This window comes from Anguilla rostrata, chromosome 4 (genome assembly GCF_018555375.3).
Source record: "Anguilla rostrata isolate EN2019 chromosome 4, ASM1855537v3, whole genome shotgun sequence".
Taxonomy (NCBI): domain Eukaryota; kingdom Metazoa; phylum Chordata; class Actinopteri; order Anguilliformes; family Anguillidae; genus Anguilla; species Anguilla rostrata.
In genome coordinates this window covers 26,562,706-26,583,187 of record NC_057936.1, presented here as the reverse complement: position 1 = coordinate 26,583,187, position 20,482 = coordinate 26,562,706, and the positions used below count along the sequence as shown (strand labels likewise).

The window sequence follows — 20,482 nt, the reverse complement described above, 5'->3', positions numbered from 1 at the left end:
TTGACTTCTGTTACTGGGAAAGCTGTAAAACCAGAACCTTCGGTCAATGATCTAAAATTGAAGGATCTTAAATTCATAGTACCTTCTGCTTTCGGTATTTTGTTGCATGATTTAAGCTATTGATTGGCTAAAGACATTGCACATCTTGTTCCCAAGGCCTATACCGCTTATAGAAAATAAAACAAGAAAACACGCAGACACAGAGGACTTCCAGTACTGGAGTTTGAGATTCCTGCCCTAGGCCATATGTTACCCTACGAACGTAATATGAAAAGGAGTTTTAAATTTTCAAGCTTTAGTCACGCCTTCGGACTACTGATTAAATCTCGCGAACACTAAGGCCTTGACCTATTGTTGTGGTCGCCTAGCCCTGGTTGTGAAGAAACTGACTCCGCCCCCAATCGCTCAGCAAGTGCACTGATGCCAGAGCCGGGAACTCTCGTCTTGAAGTAGATTACGTTAGTCTACTTCACTATCTTTGGACTTTGTTTCAGCTAACATTTAAGCTGAACATTTCAGATTGGTTTACTGGCGCATAAAATCCCCGTTTTTAGTATATTTTTATTGGAAGAAAATAATGAAAGGAGCTGGCTAGCAAATTATTCTCTTTAGTTTTGATAATCTTTTCGAACTTCGCTATGACATTAGCTAACTTGCTAGCTTGTTTCAAGGTGTAACGTAGCTAATGGTGGCTAGCATTTTCCGACATTTTTTCATTGGAAATGGTAAAATAGACTCAAACAGACCCTTGGACTTTCTGAAGAAGCTGGCCACTGGCGACCCATAGCTATTCGTTTGATTATTTTGCCATCCTGACCCAAGCTCTCAACAGTCATGAAAAAGGTAAGTCAAATGATCAACTGTATTCGTGGTGTCAGCAGTCTTGAATTGCCCATTCCTGTTTTCATATACCATAGATTTTCTTATCTTCACTTTTTGATATAAAACTATATTTACTCAGGCTTGTTGTATTTGTATTTGACGGTAATGTGTACTGAACGTATTTTCCCGTCCAGAACAGGGAGAGCTTTACGTTACTGATGGCCGGGTATTGCAATGGGGATGTTGGACCGCGCGGCAGTTCATGAGATGTTTTGTTTGGGAGCGTTGTTATGTGGGAGTTCCATTAAACATCCAAGCATAAGCTAGTGAGTTGATTTGGAAGCTTGTAAACTTTAACTGGCAAAAATGTATTAATATTGGAATACCGGTTTAGCTACCCGTTTGTTCTTCATAACATTAGTAAATAAGATATTTGCGCTGTCACAGCATCTAGAAATTCACCAACTAAATCAATTAGCAGAATGTACTATTATAATTAAAACGTGTCCATGTTGTCTGATCATATGATTTTGATCACATATTCGATCATAAGGCCAGCATGATGAAATCGAATATGACAAGTTTTTAGGATTCATCATCACTTCATTCATCATCAAGCCACACAACTCGTTGCCTTAACAACCAGGAAGATGTGTCTCACTGGGACGCGAGACTCAGGTGCGCACGCAGCTCATACTGAAACCTAAGGCTGTGTTCGAATCTGCATACTATCCGTACTTATCATGCTGTGTCGTAAAATGAGAATTTAGTGTGTTCGTCTTGGGTACGCAAAAAGTTATCGGATACTATGGCTGCGTAAACGTCTTACTACCTGTACTCGGCATACTAACTGGCAGGTAAAGTAAGTGTATAAGCATGTTCCCATTGCATAGTATGTTCAGTTTGAGTATGAGAAAAGTGTCCAGATGTAAACTAGATTAACAAAAATTTCTGAGCAATCGAGCTTACTCAACAGTCAAGAGACAGCCCATAATACATCACTTCAGCATGACCATCATTTTTGCAACTAATCATATGGTGTGATTGCAAGGAATAATTTCTGATTAAACTTTTTGATATCTAGTCCAATTTCCGACTCATCCATGATGTCCAGCCTTCACATCATACCGGATAGCTCCTGCTAGTGTGCCGCAAGTTTTGATGGTAGTGAAGGGGGTAACCTTCATGCAACCCAAAAACTACTTGAATATACTCCACAGTTCATCTACAGTGAGCAGAATCACTCTTAATAATTGTTGAAGTCAAATTACCTCTAAATCTGTTAATGTAAAATTTTCTATAGAATATGGAGTGTGCAGTGCAAGTGATATTTGACAAAATAATAAAATGCTTGTGCAGACAGGCACACAAACCGATATGATGGGTTGCAACTGGCAAAGACTCCAGAGTAGTTGGTGAATGGAAGCACCTGGTCTTCTGCTGCATTATGCACACACACAAACACTTGGTAGCTAATGCTGGATTGTAAAGTTAGTTAGATACCACAGAAGCCTTGGATTTGTATGATATGCACTGAGGTCAGACTGATACACTGCAGTGCGGTTGCTCTGTGAATGTGGTTGGGCGACATTTGGGCATTTCAAGTTTGGGGCAGGAATTGGACATACACTGCCCCATGTTGCACGCCAACTTATAATTTTAAGAAACTAGCAAGCTAGCACTGAAAATCCTAGCTAAGTAAAGACAATATAGGTCATGGTGTTGTTGCCTAGCTAGTTTTGTTGCCTAGCTTTTTCATGTAGTGAGGTTTGGTCAGGTTTATTCAGAACAATGGAGTTCAAAAACCAGTCAGAATTCGGTACGTCAGCAGAGCCCAGCTTAATGAAATAACATAGACACGACAATGCTTTGGAAATAAAGGAAATAGTTATTTATTATGATAGTGAGTGTGTGAATAGGCTAATTGATAACAATGATTTGCATAATATGTGAAATAATATTATATTATTATAATAAGAGGAAATTATAATTCTGTGAGGGCTAGACATAGAGGTTAGCAGTACTGCCATTTAAGGAAGGTTAATCAGTGTTGTGGGTTAGTTACACACTACTCTATGTTACGTGGTTAATTTGTCTAATCAGTCTCATAAAATAAAGTTTTAACAACGTAAAACTACAAGGTCTGGGGATTTGCTATTCCTGACCAACATGAGCACAACAAACAAAACACAACAACAAACAGCAGTAAAATAACCTATTTCACGCTATCCTGTAGTTTGATGTCAGTGTTAAATAAAATGTGTTTCTATACTTAACGGTGATAATAAGGGAGGCCAGTCCTTAATTCTGTTAGGTGATGCTCGGTCAGCTTGTCAGATGGTCCCAGGGTCTGTGGCAGGTGCACAGAGACTTGGGAAAGCTTTTCTGTGAAGTCGGTGTCACAATGGGTTCCAGTCAAGACGACTTGGGATGTGCACAAATTTACCACTTGGGTATTTTGAAGAGTTTTATGCTCAAAAGTCACTGACGCGATGGAACCCCACGTGTGATTGGTGTATTATTTTGGCCACACAAACATTTGATTGGCTTGTGGTATTGGAGCGGTCAATGAAACATGGATAGATAGACCATTGATTACTGCGTTAACGTTTAAGATTGTTAAATCGGCCTCCCCATTCCTCCAAAAAAAGGGGGTGTTCCTTGCCCCAAGCTGATGCTTAATTGATTGGGCAGAAAGTTTATTGCAGGGTCACAAGAGGAAGGTGACGGACACATCGTTATGCCTTGGTTGACCACAAAAAGTTAATGATGAACGTGGTCAGGGAGCCAGAGGCCCCAAAGTTCCTGTGTATAGTTAAACATAGTTACACCTTGTTTCATGTCCTCGATTTATTTTTTTGAATACTTTATAAGGAAATATGCAAGTAATTTTACGTTGAAACCCCCAGAATGTGTGCTTTTGTCAAGTTTATTTTATATGTTAGACTTGAATTACACGTAAATAGTGCTTTTTAACAATGCCATCATGCATATAATATATTAAGTGGTTTCGCAAATTATATTCTGTTGAATTGCATACGTAAAATAAAAATAAATGGATTTACTATTTGTCTTATTTAGCTAAATACTTTGGGATGGCAGATATGCCATCCCGCCAAGTTATGCCTTGGTGGGGCAGCGTGCCCCATACCTATACAGCACAGAGAGTTTGGCACTGTTTCCTACAGAAATAACTGCAATGACCACGGACTCTCAGCCCTTAAAAACATTCATTTTTGTACATTCTGACCCCATTTCAACAGACAGAATTCACAAACAGCTTCACAAGTCCACACAATAAAGCCCCAAGCTAAGGGGATTTCGCATTTTTTCTTTTCCCAGCCTGATTACATCACTACAAATGTTCCACAATATGTCTCCCCGCTGTACATTTAGACATTTAGCATCAAAACTTCACAAAAAATGAAAAGAAACATTTTTTTTTTTGGCCAAAAAAATTTGCACTCGCTGTAAGTTCTTTGCTGGTGGCACACTGGTAACGCGCTTGCCTGTGAGAACCTTTGTGGCGCGCAATCAAATCTCGCCTAAGGCTCAGATAACCATTTATAAATGTAAATGCCATGTAAATGTAATGCAAATACACATAAAAATGCTTTGACTAACAAGAATATTTACAACTTGTTGCAAAAATGTATTTTCTATTCCCATTAAGATAAGAGCGGAGGTAATTTCACCGCAAGCCGCTGCTCTAGTTTGTCCGTGAGTCGAAGTGTTAACAGTCAGATGTAGATTTGAGTGCTCACATTTGCAACCTGGAAGTGGCTGTTCGAACAACAAGTAGTTCCTGTGGAAAAACAAAAAAAAAATGCAAATGTGTCAATGCTGGGGAGATATCTTGGGGCGGCAGCGCCAAATGAAACCCTAAAGCGCTGTTACGTTTTCTGGTGGTTATTTGGGTGGATATTTTGGGGTATTTGATATCTGCTGTTGCCATCTGCTGACGTTTTTGTCTTACAGCGAGCTCATCTGGCATTTTTCATTTTCATCCCTGGCTTTTTGGAATATTTGGCTGTCTTTTGGTTTTGAACTTTGGTCTTGAATTTCTTGGGACTGTTTTCTTTCCGATTTAATTTGTTCATTATTATCAAAGGTATCAGTTATTAAATTTCCTAATTTAATTAATGAAATTTAATTAGTTAAAACCCGTCACTGTTGATGTACTTGTATTCGTTATTCATTGTGCCGGATGTTAAATAAGGGTGTTGGCATTTAAAACGGCTGGATTCAGGAAATTAAACATATTTTACTTAATCCTCACTCACCCAACAGTATTCTCTATGCTGCTGTAAATTTGCAAAACTTTGCATTCACAGAACATGGGTATTGCTGATAATGACCCTCAAATGTTTTATTCTTTCTTTCACTAATAATCCAACGCTACTTTTTTACCATTTTTACTATTCTGGTTATTTTTACGTTTATACTTATTAACTCAGGCAATTGCCCCTCTGCTTTGCTGCCCAATATTGCAGAATTATGAGCAGAATACTGTGTGTGTCCTTATTACAGGCATTGCAGTTCAATGACACTCCATCTGCCAGCAATAACCCACGGTCCTGCCAGTCTCCTGGGGTGCAGGAGGAGGAGCCTGGGGGTGACAGAACCCTCAGTGGCCATGGTCTGTTTTTGGAAGGAGAACAGAACTCTGTGCTGAACCCGCACTGTGGAGAACAGATGCGGCAGAGCTTAGACAGTGATTGCTACAGTAGTGAAACCAGGTTAAAGGACAGTGGTGAGACTAGACTTGATCTCAGCAGTCCAGTGGGCCCTGGCCCACCACGCAATCCAGAGAGTAGACCATATCACGCCAAGATCCTGCAGCTGTTCTCCACCCCACACAAAGGCAGCTGCTCAGGTGTGGAGAGGCTCCGCCCTGCTACTGCCTGGCCTGCCATCTCTGGCCTACGTGTCATGGGCTCCTTCAAGAAGCTACGCTCTTCAATCCTCCAGGGCATCCAGAACCGGGCAGCCACTGCAGCGAATCAGGAGATGGAGCATGGGACTGAAGGCAATCCAGAGACAGGGCACAGCACTCAGGAGGCTGAGTACAGCACAGCAGCCACTCAGCACAAGAGTGAAGAGGGTCAGGGGGTGGTAAATGGGCTGAGCTTGGGAGAAGATACGTGGGATGAAGAGGGTGGTGGGGGGGAGGGCCTGAATAGGAACAGTCGCTTCTCACGGAGCCTTCGCATGGCGTATGAAGACGGCCGCATCACGCTGCTGCAAGTCGAGGCAGAGCTGAACAGCAGCTCCCCTCTGCAGCTTCCGGCTCCAACAGCTCTCAGCCAGGAGCTCCTGTGCCCCCCGGCCCCCATCCAGACAACAGCAAATGCTATAGCGCGTAGCAGACTGAGCACGAGTGCTGATAACTTGCATTTCTTTAGAGGCCCCTTCAGACGGAGGCCACCCTGCCCACAACATGGAGACCAGCAGGCCAGTGTTGCCCATGGCATCAAGAGGACTGCCAGCACCTCATCTGTGGTCCCCAGAAACCACAGCCCCCTCCACATCAGGGCTCAGGTGCAGAAGCTGGTGTGCAGTATGAATGACCTGTCTGTTCGCCAGCGATCTGGGCCCGCCCCTGCCCCCAGCCCCTGTTCTGACCGGTCGGCTCTCAGCCGACTACACGATGACTACTCCCGCCGAGTGCCCTGTTACCATGACAGCGAGCGTCAGCGCCGCTGTTTGGCAGTCCGGAGTAGAGAAGCTAATAAGCAGCACAACATGCCCTTCCTGGAATCTGAATCCGCCCCTGGCTCTGACCCCTCCCCCTCAGGCCTCTCCTCTGTCAGCTCCCAGGCCTGTGCAGTGAGTGACATTCTGCAGGGCTCTGCACCTTTTGAGCCAGGACAAATAGAGGGATGGGACTCCCTCCGTCTTCCACAGGGAGTGCTCGACCTTCAGACTGAGGACACATCTGCAGGGCTGACTCGGGGAACACAGGTAACTCACTCCCTTATCATTTTATTTGGAACATTAGTGTCTCTGGTGTATCAAGCCAGTGACAAGGGTAACAGCAGTTTGCTATGGGTTTTACTGAAATCTGTTTAATGGATTGAATGGAATGGAATCTTTTACATGGAATGGAGTGGCTCAAATGGCAAAATGCTGGTTCCATCCCTGCAGGTTATGAATGCAGTAAATTCAGTTGGATAAGAATAAGGTGGGTTCAAACCAGATCTGGCACTCAATGCGTCCCATTCATTTTCTATGGACAGGCTGCACGGTGCATGATGGAAGCCGTCTGGCGATTGGTGTGGTTCTGTCGTTGGTTCTGTATTTGCATAGAATGTACTCCGTCTTTGATCTATGGAAATGAAGGCGTCCGACAAAGCTCACTCTGGCTTAGGAAACTTGGATCGAACGTTCAAACTAGGTGTACAGTAGATCAAATATATTCAAGATTCCACAACTGCATTGCCTGGTTCTCTCCTCATATGTTTGCAGAAATATATTTTAATGGACTGTTTAGGTGGAATAAGAAAGAGTTTTTCAACGGTCCGCTATATTGTTCCGGTTTTGAAAATGGGAGCCGAAACCCAACTACGGCGCCTCTATCCAGTCATGTGCTGGCAGTGTTCCGTTGCGGTTGCTCGTATTCCGCCCATAAGACGGACAGCTTGGGGAGCCGGCGCGTCACCACGCGACCTCGCCAGATCCGGTCTGAACCACCCTTAAGAGTTCAGGTGGATCTCTTGTTTGAAGGTGAGTTTAGTTGAGTTCAGACTCGGGGTGGGACATTTGACAATTTTATGACTACATGATGACGAAATGACTCGTCTGTGCAACAGCTAATAGTATGCATGTGTATACAGTGAGCTCCATTACATTTGGGACAAAGAAATATGTATATTTTTTTATTTGGCTTTGTATATTACAGGGAATTTAAAAAGAAAACATTTTGGTTTCACCATATATAAATTACAGCACTTTGTACATACTTTATAAATACATAATGTTTGGGACAGTTGACTTCACAGGTGTTTCTGATTAGGTAAGAGCTTCCAGTATCTAGTCTTGATTCTAGGCTTTTGATTGCCCTTGGAGTTTGTTATTGGTGTCTGTCAACATGAGGATCAAATGTGGTCTCATAACTATTCATTATGAACACATTTTGTGCATAGAAGCTCTCCAGAAGGACAGCATTTGACTGAAATACAGGGATTAGTCAAAAAGAGAGAATGTGTAAATAAAGAATATTTTTGTGGGGTTCCTGGGGGTACCACCCTCAGTGGAATTAGCTTCTGGAAGTGTAATATGGCTGGGGGAAAGAAAAAAAAAAAAAAATATATATATATATATATATATTCCAATTTGGAGAGGTTTGGTGCCATTTCCTGGTGTTGTACACATCCTAGCTACGATTGGAAAAAGAAATCCGGTTTTGTACAGGATCAGAAGTACATACTTGGTACTCTTTATTTCAATTAACTCCTTAAACCCCACCTAAAATTGAGGGCTTTTTGTAAGAATCCCCCTATCTTAAATAAAAACCCCATTATCTTCAAAATTATACACAGTATAGACATGGTTCAAAGTTTGAAATAAAGAGGACATAATATATTTTTTTTAAAATGAGGAACATTTCATGTTATGAGGGATTATTAACCCTCTTGAGTGAGGGTTGGAGTGAAAACATGCAGGAGGGCAGATCTCCAGGAACAGGATTGGGCGGCCCTGATCTATGGTTACGTCAAAGTATGACATCTGTCACACGTGCAGACTGTAATGGCAGCAATATCTGAAGGTCACAGGTTCATTTCCTGGGTAGCACCCTGCGATTGTACCCTTGAACAAGGTACTTAACCTGCATTGCTTAGTATAGCCTATATCCTGCTGTATAAATGGATGCAATATAAATGCTATGTAAAAAGTTGTGTAAGTCGCTCTGGATAAGAGCGTCTGCTAAAAAAAAATGTTATACAGTACTAATGCGCTCCTGTGATCTTGCTCTGCACTATCATACGGTGAACACACATGATAACAGATGATAATTTTACAGTGACAATTTTGCTGTCTGCGTACTGTTTTAGGTGACAGTTCACCACTGATAAGCGAAATGCTGTTGACAGACTATTGCAGATGGACTGGGTTTAAGTGACCACACAAAAATGCAACTTACTGTAGATTCTGGAAATCTTGAGTAAACACAATACTGTTAGCACACTAGTCTGTTTAAGTACACCAGAGCCTCCTGTTGTAGAGGAGTTCATTCTGTTGTTCTTTTTTATTGTGCAGGAACAGCTTTTGCTCCTGTGTTGCCATTATGGTTTTCCTTAGGAGAGCAGTGTTATAATGACCCTAGATTCTGTGCAGAGGTAATGATTAACCACAGTGATACTATGGTTGTGTAAGCAGGGAATCTGTGCTTTATTGGAGCACTTATTTGGAGTCTGGGGCAAAGTCTGATGTATTACACAGACGAGAACTAGCAGTTCTGTTCCTGTGTGTCTTCATGTGTGTTACACACCTGTATCTCTGTGAGTGAACACTGATCAGTGCACATTTGACCCGAAATGACCAAATCCCCTGTACGTAACTGGTTACACCGCACAATAGTGAAGCCATAATTTTAGTTAGAAGAACGCTGTAAGCTATACTCAAAAGCTATGATAATGAGGTTGAAGAACACAAGACTGTGAGGGTACTGCAACGTATATGGGGTTTCCACGCAGGGGCAAAAGTCACGATGGGTAGATCATAGAGAGGGTTGATTTTTTTCAGGTAGTACCTTGCTTTTAGGTAAAAGCTAAATGTCTAATTGAGAACATTTTTTCACTGTTTGTAAGGTAAGAAGTTGTTTTTTTATAAAAATGGCGCTTTTCCCATTCTGAATTCTATTTACATGCATAGAAATGTTTTTTAAATGCACCTGAAAAGGCTTTCCGCTCAATGGAAATAATGCAAAATGAATAATGACTTTTTCAAGCCTGTATACAAAAAGGAGATTGATTGCTTAGAGCTCAGAAGGGGATTTTAGCAATATCGATACATCACTGTAGTATTACCAGTTATTTGACTTGTCTAAGCTTCCCAACGATGTAGCCTAGGTGTTACAGCAGTGCACCTTGAATCAGACCAGACCGATAAAAGCAATAATTTACAGTAAGAGAATTCACCAGTGTCTAATTGGGTTATAAGAGATTAAAAATGATTAACGTTTCAAAACAGATTTAATTATTTTTAGGTTAAGGCCACGTTGGACTTGGCGAAGTCCAAATGTCCTTGGGTACCAAAGCCAGATCAAATTATAAATCAAAATCAATAAGAGGCAATCACTGATCTCTTGGATTGCTGATTGCTGCTCTCTTGCTCGATTTCTTGTACATGCACTTCCTGTTTGTGGTGGAAAGACTGAGGGGAAGGAGTTTGGCGTTGTTTGGAAAAGTTTGTTACAGGATTGTATTGTGATTGAATTGTATTCCCTAGCTTTGAGGACAACATACATACACTTTACATGATGATCAGCCATTGCTAAGCCTGTCTCATGCTCACTAACATCTGATTGGCAGTCATTTAAAAAAAATGACTGTTTCATTGTACATTAAGTGGCAGACTGGTACTAAGACATCACATGCAAAGGCATTTTTAATTTTTATCTTTTACAGTGCCACCTATTGGCAAAGCACCACCAAAATTAGCATACTGCCTCAGAGTCAACTATTGTGTACATGTATGCCAAGCTCGCTGATTGTAGTCCACCGGCACCTACAAAATGGCACTGAGTTTGGCTGTGAAAAAGCGGAGATATCGAGGTTCAAAAATTGCTGTTTTACATGGGAGAGCTGACCAACGCAAACAAAACTACTTTTCATACCTTGTTCAATTCACTAAGTAAGCCAATAACGGTGAGGTTTGTATCTCTGTGGTTCAACCTTACAGGATAAAGCTGATCCAATTCCCTCCTACAGATACTGAAAGTGTACAAATCCTCTTAAAAGGAGGATACATTTTAGACCTACTGTGCTGAATAATAGTTTTTCTTTCTTTTACCCTCTAATTTCTCTACTCCTCTACAGGAGGTGCTAGAAGACAGATCCTCTGAGCAGGAGCTGGAAGTTGCACAACTAATAGAGACGCCCATATCAGACACGCCTACATGTGGAGATGGCACACCCACCTCCAACACCACCATGATTGCGGCAGATGAACCCTCACCAGCAACATGCACGCCAGTATTGGACTTGAGCACATCAGATGCACTAGTGTGCACTGCAGATCCGCCCAGCAGGAGAGTAGGGAGAACGAGGCCACGACCCCTGTCTGACTATGGTCAGTTGGTGGGTAGAAAGATATCCATTCCTGAAGAGGATGCTGAATATCCAAATGAGGAAGCAAGAAGGGGCCTCCCAGCTGAATACAATAGCAATGGCATTAGTTTCAGCAAAGAGAACCATAATGGAAAATGTGGCCACAGTTCCAGTCACGAAAATTGCAATGGTAATAGTGAGCTTCACTGGAGTACAAGCCAAGAGAACCAACACAGGAAGCAACGTCCCATTTCTGTCATTGGAGGGGTGGATTTGTATTCTTCACCTTCCTCAGAAGAGAAAGAGGATTTGGTAAGATTTGAAGAGGTCTTGTCAATTTTATTGCTTTGTTCAATCCACTCCAGTAAACTCTTCACTGTTCGCCAACCTATGGTTAGTTTACGGTCAAGTGGTTGTTGGTTTTCCTGAAGGGTCATTATATTATGTTTTACATTGACTTTACTGTCATTATCTCCATGGTAACCTTGGTGTCATTCATGTAGTTATTTCAGCTTAAAGGCTACAGTTATGTATTATATATATTACATGAAATACATTTAGGCATTTAGCAGATGCTCTTATCCAGAGACACTTACACAGATCATATTTAGAAGTATCAAATCCATTTATACAGCTCAATTTCCTACACATACTACACCACTGGTCATTTAACAGGATGTCAATACTTGTAAAGTATATGGGGCAGGGCGTGGTTAGGTTCTTGGATAGAACTGGGAGCCCTAAAAAACAAGGTTGTTGCTGGAAGTGGTTGGTAGGCTGGAATTGGACACACTTCCATTTGGTTAAACTGGGCATACACTGTGCGACATCCTCTATCTTTTACATTTGTTACTGTGCGATGTAGCTTCGATAATATCTTGTTTTTCACTGTTGTCACGCTTCGATAAGTTCAAAAGAATTCTATAGAGCAGAGATACTGTTACTGTAGCCTACATTATCTGACATCCACGTGCAAATTTGAGAATGATGGAAGAACACAAATGTTTTAAAATTCATTGGGGAAGTTTTACCAGAAGAAATGTATGGGGAATCAGTGACAGATTGTGAATTTCAAAATTGGTGGATGTGGGATGAATTATTAAGTGCATATGGGTAAATGAGTAAAGATCAAGATGGAATATTTTGAGGAGTTTTTAGGGGGAATTCATTCAGGCATCTGGCAACATTTTACACAACTGACAGAACAAATTTTCCCACACTTACAGGACACAATGTTGTACCAACACACCCCTCTGTGTGGTAATGGCTTTGCTTTAATTTGAAATGGTTTCATGGTCAGATAGCCAACACTAAAGTCCATCTTAGAGCTGCAAGCAGCTAATGTTAACTTTCTACTCACACTCAGTCAGAATCATCTTCTCCTCATTGTATGCATTGGACTTTCTATTGGTGTAGCTTGTTAACTATGGGGCTAGCTATATTATTTTTCGTAAAAACAAAAAGATTAACCCGTTTACATAAACTTGGCTAAAATTAAACATGGGCATATCTGTTTCAGTGAAGCTATTGCTGTAGCTTCTGTGGTCCCATAAAAATCTACCCTTAATTGTTGTTGAATTTGTATATATGAAACAAAACACCACATACAGTATATCAAGGGAAGTTAATTAGAGTTTAGCTAGCTAGTTGGGTGATATCAGAGATGCTGATTTGTAGTAGCTTTGCCAAAGGTGATCATGCTTTACAATTACGTCCCTGCTGTCTGTGGCCTGACTGAACCCTCTTTAGCCTGATTGGCCTGACAGAGTCTGCATGTCCTGGTTGAACCCTCTCTAGCCCCTTTTTTTTTCCTGATTGGTCCTCGTTTGGCCTGGCTGAGCCCTGTCGGGTTAGTGTTTGAGCCTTGTCTTGATGAAGTGCTATTGCTCTCTTTTCTGTAATTACAGCCAGATTCCCGGCCCCCTCTCCCGTCACACCAGGTTCCACCCTACAGAGGGGTGTCTGTTCGACTCCGGCCCTGTACCCTCTCCCAGAGCACTCCTGTCGGCCTAGACCGTCTGGGACAACCCCGCCTCCACAGAATCCTTAGTGGTGTGTGCAGTAGTTTTCAGTGTCTGTTGCCACTTACTGGGGAAAAAAGGCTGTTGCATTTGAATGTTCAATCAGCATGTTTTTATCATGACAAATGAGTGTGCCATGATTTCCAAGCAGTTACAACCAAATATTAGCTAACAGAAAATGTTGCTGTGTCAACATACTGTAGCTATTTCCTTCACAATCTCATCTCCACAGCATTTAGTTTTTGTCAGTCATACATAGATAAATATCCATAACCAAGGTAAGTAAGTTAACATTTCTGTAAAACATTTTAAATAAAACTACCAACTGTGGTGTATAGGGAGGTTTGACAAAGTTTAGGCAGTGTTGCCATCCTGTGTATGTTTACCAGACGGAGGGCCAGGGGGGACTGAGATGCTGGATGACAGTGTGAGTGAAGAAGACTGCAGCTTTGATGAGCTCAGTGATATCATACTTTACCTGCAGCCAGGGGCTGAGCACTCGGCCCTCAATGAGGTAAATAGGTGTGTGTGTGCGTGCGTGCGTGCATGCGTGTGTGAGAAGTTCATAAGCTTAGGATGTGCTTGTGTGTTTCAGTGGATAAGCTCAGGCCAGGTTGTGTATGCTGAGGCCCTGTGGGATCATGTCACGATGGAAGAGCAGGAGTTGGGCTTCAAAGCCGGAGATGTTATCCGTGTCCTTGACGCCTCCAACAAGGACTGGTGGTGGGGTGCAGCATCTGGCCTACAAGCCTGGTTCCCGTCCAGCTTTGTCAGAGTAAGAGTGTATCCCAGAATTACCCAGCTTTATCAGAGTAAGGGTATATCCCAGAATTAACCAGCTTTGTCAGAGTAAGAGTGTATCCCAGAATTACCCAGCTTTATCAGAGTAAGGGTATATCCCAGAATTACCAAGCTTTATCAGAGTAAGAGAATATCCCAGAATTAACCAGCTTTATCAGAGTGAGAGTATATCCCAGAATTACCCAGCAGCTTTGTCAATGTTCTCCAAAGTCAGGACGACTGGTTAAACTGATAACGTGTTTGTGGCAGGTGCGAGTGAATCAGGAGGATGGTGCAGTTTCCATGCCGCTGGACAGCGTTGAGAATGTGCAGGCCAAGGAGCCAGTACCGGGGGCCACTCAGGTTCAGAGCACAGAGCACAGGGACCAAATGAGGGCCAATGTGGTCAATGAAATCATGAACACAGAGCGCGTCTACATCAAACACCTGAGGGACATCTGCGAGGTGTGTGTGTGTGTGTGTGTGTTTGTGTGTGTTAGCTCTGTGTGTTATGTATGTGAGTTTGGCACTTTCATCCAAATGCAAATTGAGATTTCTGTAGTAACTTGTATCTGATGAGTAATTGTTTCTGCAGTGAGCAGTGCCTTCTACTGGTGATATGGGAATGGTTTGTTGCTCTGTGGGCTGCAACAATTAATCTAAATAATCAATTAAATCAGTTTAAAAAATCTATTTGTGACTTGACATGGTGAGTAATCACTAATAATTTGAAATCCTTATTAAGACCCTGTGCAATCACTATTTTTTTGGATTTTAAGTGTTCATGAAGTAACAAGATGGATGCATTCTTACTTTTTTTGAATGAATAAATGGAAAATAATAAATTTCATCTTTATGTCAGGTATGTCATTTCTGTGCATGAGTTGGAGGTCTGTCACAGCAAGACATTTGATTGGCAGCCCTCTAAGTGTTTGCACCACTGATTGTTTAAAATGTAATTCACTGCAAATTTAAATGATACTTACTGTACATAAATGACATTGTATCCAAAAGATCAAGTGGGCAGTAGTAGAATTAGCTTTCAGCTTAATATCAAAATATGTGATTTCCTTGCCTCTATATGTAGGGTAAGCACTAATTTTGATTGCAGACTTTAATACATTGATGTTTCATTTTAGCGGAGTAGCTAAGCAATAATAGATAATAGGCCATAATGATTTGCAGCTTGAGGATACTGGTGAGCTACCCGCCACCCTTACTGACTTCCTCATTTGCCTTTGATGGTCCTGCACTTAGGATTCCATTAGTGTTTGTAAAGATGCTTTGTGCTTTCAGTTTTGTGATTGGTGTGCCCACTGTTTGGCGTTTAGTCAGTGTTGTGATTAGTTCTGCCAAGCACTATTGGCAGTGGTGTCTCTGAGGGAAATAAATACTTAATAAAGTATACTAAATAAAAAAAATTATTTTTCAAAAGGAATTTGTAAATTTCTGGTCAGGTTTTTACATTTGTAGCTGTTTTTTATAAAAAAATACATAGTACATTCCTGCATTGATTATTATTAATTGATTACAGATTTTATATTGGCTTTTTTATATTATTGTTTATATAGGGTTACCTTCGACAGTGCAGGAAACACACAGGTATGTTCACCCAGCTGCAGATCAACACCATCTTCAGCAACATTGAGGACATCTACAGATTCCACCGTAAATTCCTCAAAAACCTGGAGAGATACTACAACAAAGAGCAACCTCACCAGAGCCAGATTGGCTCCTGCTTCCTTTTACAGGTAATCAAAAGAAGCACGTATATGCACAAATGTACACACACACAGCTGCGTAAGTAAATACAATGAACATGAATTTTGGGCCTGGACCCACATGGGTCCTGGGTATTTTGGTTTCGGAGGACACATGAAGATGTCCTGGATATGTTCTCCATATACTCTTGGCTCTCTTGTAAGACCTCTGTAATAATGTAATAATACTGTAATAACCACCAACATGTTTTTCTCTTAGCGATGTGTTTTCTATATACTTGGAGTACTGTAATAGCCACCCATGTCTTTCTTTTAGCAGAGTGAGTTCTTTGTATACCCAGAATACTGTAATAACCACCAACTTGTCTCTCTCTTAGCAGAGTGAGTTCTCTATATACTCAGAGTACTGTAATAACCATCCACATGCGTGTGCGGAGCTGCAACGCCTCTTGAAGTTGGGCCGATACAGACACTTCTTTGAAGCGTGCCGCCTGCTGCAGCAGATGATTGACATCTCCGTCGCTGGATTCCTGCTTACGCCTGTACAGAAGATCTGCAAATATCCCCTCCAGTTGGGCGAGCTACTGAAGTACACTCCACCAGAGCACAGGTGCTGTATCACACCTGGATTATGATGTCTATGTCTGACACATTAGTGTTTTTTTAGCAGGCTGTTGTGTTTGTTTTAGTTACTGGCTTACTAAATAAATTAAGCTGTAGTTTCTGTTTGGGATTTGCGGTATTCAATTACTGATAAGTTCCCCAAATTTGATTATGGTATACGGTATTACCGGCTAATTGAAAAATATAGCTGTAGCAGGCGTGGCACTGTGGGGGGGCCTAACGGGCCTGGGACCACCCACTTTTACCACTGGTGGATTCTAAAATGACAGTGGGGAAAACGTATTCTTTGGACACTGCTGTTATTTTCAAATACTTTGGTATTCGGTATTTCCGTGACACCGCCCAATCTTAACCTGTCAGTCAGACTGTCACGTAGGTCTGTATTGCCTGGTCCATATTATGGTTTCTGTGGTGTTATTGGCTGCAGGGACAACAGCAGTGTCAGTGATGCATATGAGGCGATGAAGAAGGTGGCATGCCTTATCAATGAGAGGAAAAGGAGGCTGGAGAGTTTAGACACCATTGCTCATTGGCAGGAGACCATACTACGCTGGGAGGTTAGGCCCACTTCCGTGTCCACACACACACCTGCACACACACACACACACACACACACACTCTCCCCCAACATAAGAACACTCCTATCACACACTCACACACTTGGCAAGCCTTCCAGATAGCTTGTTGGCATGAAGGAGTCATCTAATTGTAGTTTTGGAGACTTGGTAACCCGAATATGCAACTGATTTCTGCAGTTCTCCAACTGTGACACTTAAAGAATTTTTTGGCTTTCAAACATCCTCCTCACAGTGTGTAGTGGCAAAATACACTTGCCTCTTCTTTCTTGTAGGTTCATCACAGCTCAAATTGTTTTAAATTTCTTAATTATTGCTCTACAAAATAATTATTATAACAGTTGAAAACCCCCTCCACCCAAAAGCATGTTTTTTTTTTTTTTTTTTTTTAAATGGCTAACTCTTTTAACATTATTTTCTCCGTACAACATACTAGGGATGTATCCGAATCCGAATACTGTATTCGGGAAAGCACAAATAACGCGATGGAAACAGATATTTCTTCTACCCGAAGTTGCTCGTTATTATTCGGATTCGGGGAGAAAAAAGTCAGCTCCATGTCGAGTTCTCATAGCCTCTATCTAACGTTACACAGGCAGAGAGAGAGAGTATCTGGAACTCCGGCACATAGCAGCTGCCTTGTGACGGCGAACCCATCATAAAGCAAGCTGGCATTCAGAACCCATTTCAGAGGGTCCTATAAAGACGTTATGACTACACTGCGCGACCACACCATTTAAAAAGCAAGACAGTGCTAAGGAGATGAATTTGATTGACTTATGGTTTCATGCAGTTTTATTAAATAATAACAGTTTTATTAAAAATAGAGCATTGTCTCGGTACAATAGCTTCGGCCTCACTTGTTACCGAGCCTATATAAATATTTTTGGTTTTAGGTCAGAATGGTCTCAAGGCATGCTTGCTGTCCCGGCTAGCTAGCTAAACATTCCGTTTTTACCAACATTAGACATCACAAAAGGGCGCATGCCACTGCACCATCCAAAATGTAGAGCCAGGGCAAGATGAATTACCAGAGTTGCACGGAAAGGTAGCCTACGTGTAACTGTGAATGTCAAACGTTGCGAGGTAATGCAAAAGCATTGCGAGGGAACGCAAAAGTAGCTCAAAAAAAAACAATTTTTTATCCCCACCATGACCCTTAGGGGGCTCCGTATTTTTTTTCTTCCAGTCCAGGTTTTTTTTTCATCCAATCCAGTTTTTTTTTCTTCCAGTCCAGTTTTTTTTTCATTCCAGTCCAGGTTTTTTTCTTCTTCTTCCAGTCCAGTTTTTTTTTCAATCCAGTCCAGGTTTTTCTTCCAGTCCAGTTTTTTTTTATTTTCCAGTCCAGGTTTTTTTTTTCTTCCAGTCCAGGTTTTTTTTTATTCCAGTCCAGTTTTTTTTATTCCAGTCCTGGTTTTTTTTTTTTATTCCAGTCCAGTTTTTCTTTCTTCCAGTCCAGGTTTTTTTTTTCTTCCAGTCCAGTTTTTTTTAAATTCCAGTCCTGGTTTTTTTTTTCTTCCAGTCCAGTTTTTTTTAAATTCCAGTCCTGGTTTTTTTTTATTTTTTTTTTATTTTTTTACCTCGCAACAAGTTATTTCTCAGTAAAGGGACACCTTGGCCTTTTAACAGTTCTAAAATCAATGCGCTACAAAATCCAGCAGTTTAAGGGGAGGCAACGGCGCCAAAACAATGATTTTGGTTCCATATGCCAATTTTGATCATTTTTGATATTTTACTTCTGTAACTTCTGTAGCTTCATAAAGTGAACAAACTAAAGGTAAATAATCGCTATAAATAGTTAACTTAGATGATAATATAACACCATCGTCAAGTACACAAAGCATAAAATGAGCTTATGATAGCATCTTTTATGATTAAATGCCTCTGGAGTTTTAAAACTGACCTGGTTGAATCATATCGTTAAAAAGCTTGTTTCCTGGAGCGTACTGCTGGAATGACCATAGGTTCAGACAGTTTAGTTAAAAATAAAAAGAGAGAGAGAGAGGGAGATGAAAAGTACAGTATGAGGATGTGGAAATATATTTCATAATTATTTATATGCCAATATTAAATCAATTTGATGCTTTGAAGGCACAACAATTGCATTGATAATGAATATTAGGTTAGAAAATACAACGTTTGCCCGATTTAACGGGAGTTTTGTATAAACCTTGCCCACTTCCAGTCTTCTATCCGAATACAGATACACAGACAGATAATTTTGTTGGTTGAACAGATACAGATTGGTGTATGTGCCCTGCGATGGACTGGCAAACTATCCAGGGTGTATTCCTGACTCTCACACAATGCATGACTGGTTTGAGTGAATTACAATCTGTTGTTGCAGGTGTGCAGTGATAAGTAGATGAATAAGATGAACAGGTGTGTCACATCATAGCTGTATCATGAATTTTAGCGCAACTTTAATGCTGTATTGACCAATTTATAGGTTTTATAAGGCTGAAACACACACACTCACCCACTGGCACCCCAAACACACCTGTATTACGCTGACATTTCCTGAACATTCCCCCACTGCCACCCTGCCATTATGCTTCTGTGTATCCAGTCTTTGGGTGTATTATAAACAAGTGCTTTGTGTTTCCAGGGAGAGGGTGTTTTGTGCCGAAGCTCAGACCTGATCCACTCAGGGGACCTGAGCAGAGTTTTCCCTGAGGGTAAGACACAACAGCGAGTGTTCTTCCTTTTTGACCATCAGATGGTCTTCTGCAAGAAGGACGTCCTGCGGCGGGACCTGCTCTTCTATTGTGGCCGATTGGACACTGACCGCATGCAGGTGCTAGACGTGCCTGACGGCCGGGACAGGCAGCTTGGGCTCAGCCTGAAAAATGCCTTCCGGCTGCAGGACAGAGTTACCCACGAGGAGTATGTCTTCTGTACCAAAAAAGCGACAGACAAGCGCCGTTGGCTGCAGGCCTTTGCCAACGAGCGCCGCCGGGTCCAGGAAGACCAGGAACTGGGTGTGTAAAAAAATTTAATTGAAAAAAATTTTAAATGTGAATTAATTAGATGTGTCTTTAAAAATGATTTTGATCTTAAGCCAGTTTAAATAGGTTGATCTTAATTTGATTTCCTTGGGCAGGGATGGAGATCAGTGAGAGCCAGAGGAGAAGAGCCATTCTCAGAGCTAGGAAATCCAAAAATGGGAAACTGAGGAGTAAGTCCTGAACCCTGACAAATACTCTTTGTAACATTGAAATATTAAAGTAAGGAATAAACCACGACAGGGTGGTGATTCGGCCGAGGCGAATATTCTTCCGCAGCCATTTGGGCATATTGTTTTAACGTTGTCAAGAAAAACTCTCGTTGGTAGTTCTATTTGGATTAACTCTGGTCGTTAATTCTATGAAAACAATGATTCTATCGAGATAAAATAGTTCCTTCTCGTTTTGTTCGTTTGATCTACCTAGCTCTGTCTTGCTTTTGAAAATGGTGTGGTCAAGCAGTGTTTATTTCATTATTGTATATCAGCATTATTTCAATTTCTGGTGATTAAGTCAATAAAAATCAATTATTATTAAAGTCACTATATATGGACATTGTTGGTAACCCGTCGTATAAGTGGAATAAACCCCTCCGGGCTGTCCTGTTATTGGAAAATAATGTATTTTGGGGCAAGTTAAGCATCACCACCCCCGTGGTACATT

The 20,482-nt window shown here is 41.4% G+C and overlaps 1 protein-coding gene across 4 annotated transcripts in view; it reads left to right on the top strand.

Annotated features, from left to right (window-relative positions):
* Nucleotides 1-356: 356 nt before the first annotated feature.
* spata13 (spermatogenesis associated 13) overlaps nucleotides 357-20,482 on the top strand; it is a 21,561-nt gene continuing 1,435 nt past the window's right edge. The window contains exons 1-12 of one of the 4 annotated variants that reach the window (XM_064331839.1): nucleotides 357-843; nucleotides 5,353-6,786; nucleotides 10,863-11,405; nucleotides 13,001-13,145; nucleotides 13,510-13,628; nucleotides 13,710-13,889; nucleotides 14,165-14,359; nucleotides 15,466-15,645; nucleotides 15,993-16,225; nucleotides 16,667-16,796; nucleotides 19,423-19,795; nucleotides 19,918-19,992. In XM_064331839.1, the coding sequence (XP_064187909.1) occupies nucleotides 835-843; nucleotides 5,353-6,786; nucleotides 10,863-11,405; nucleotides 13,001-13,145; nucleotides 13,510-13,628; nucleotides 13,710-13,889; nucleotides 14,165-14,359; nucleotides 15,466-15,645; nucleotides 15,993-16,225; nucleotides 16,667-16,796; nucleotides 19,423-19,795; nucleotides 19,918-19,992 (3,616 nt within the window). In that variant the 5' untranslated portion in view covers nucleotides 357-834. Of the gene's footprint in view, nucleotides 844-5,352; nucleotides 6,787-10,862; nucleotides 11,406-13,000; nucleotides 13,146-13,503; nucleotides 13,629-13,709; nucleotides 13,890-13,954; nucleotides 13,964-14,164; nucleotides 14,360-15,465; nucleotides 15,646-15,992; nucleotides 16,226-16,666; nucleotides 16,797-19,422; nucleotides 19,796-19,917; nucleotides 19,993-20,482 lie in introns of those variants that run through there. The other 3 variants (XM_064331838.1, XM_064331837.1, XM_064331840.1) reach the window with 3 other exon arrangements.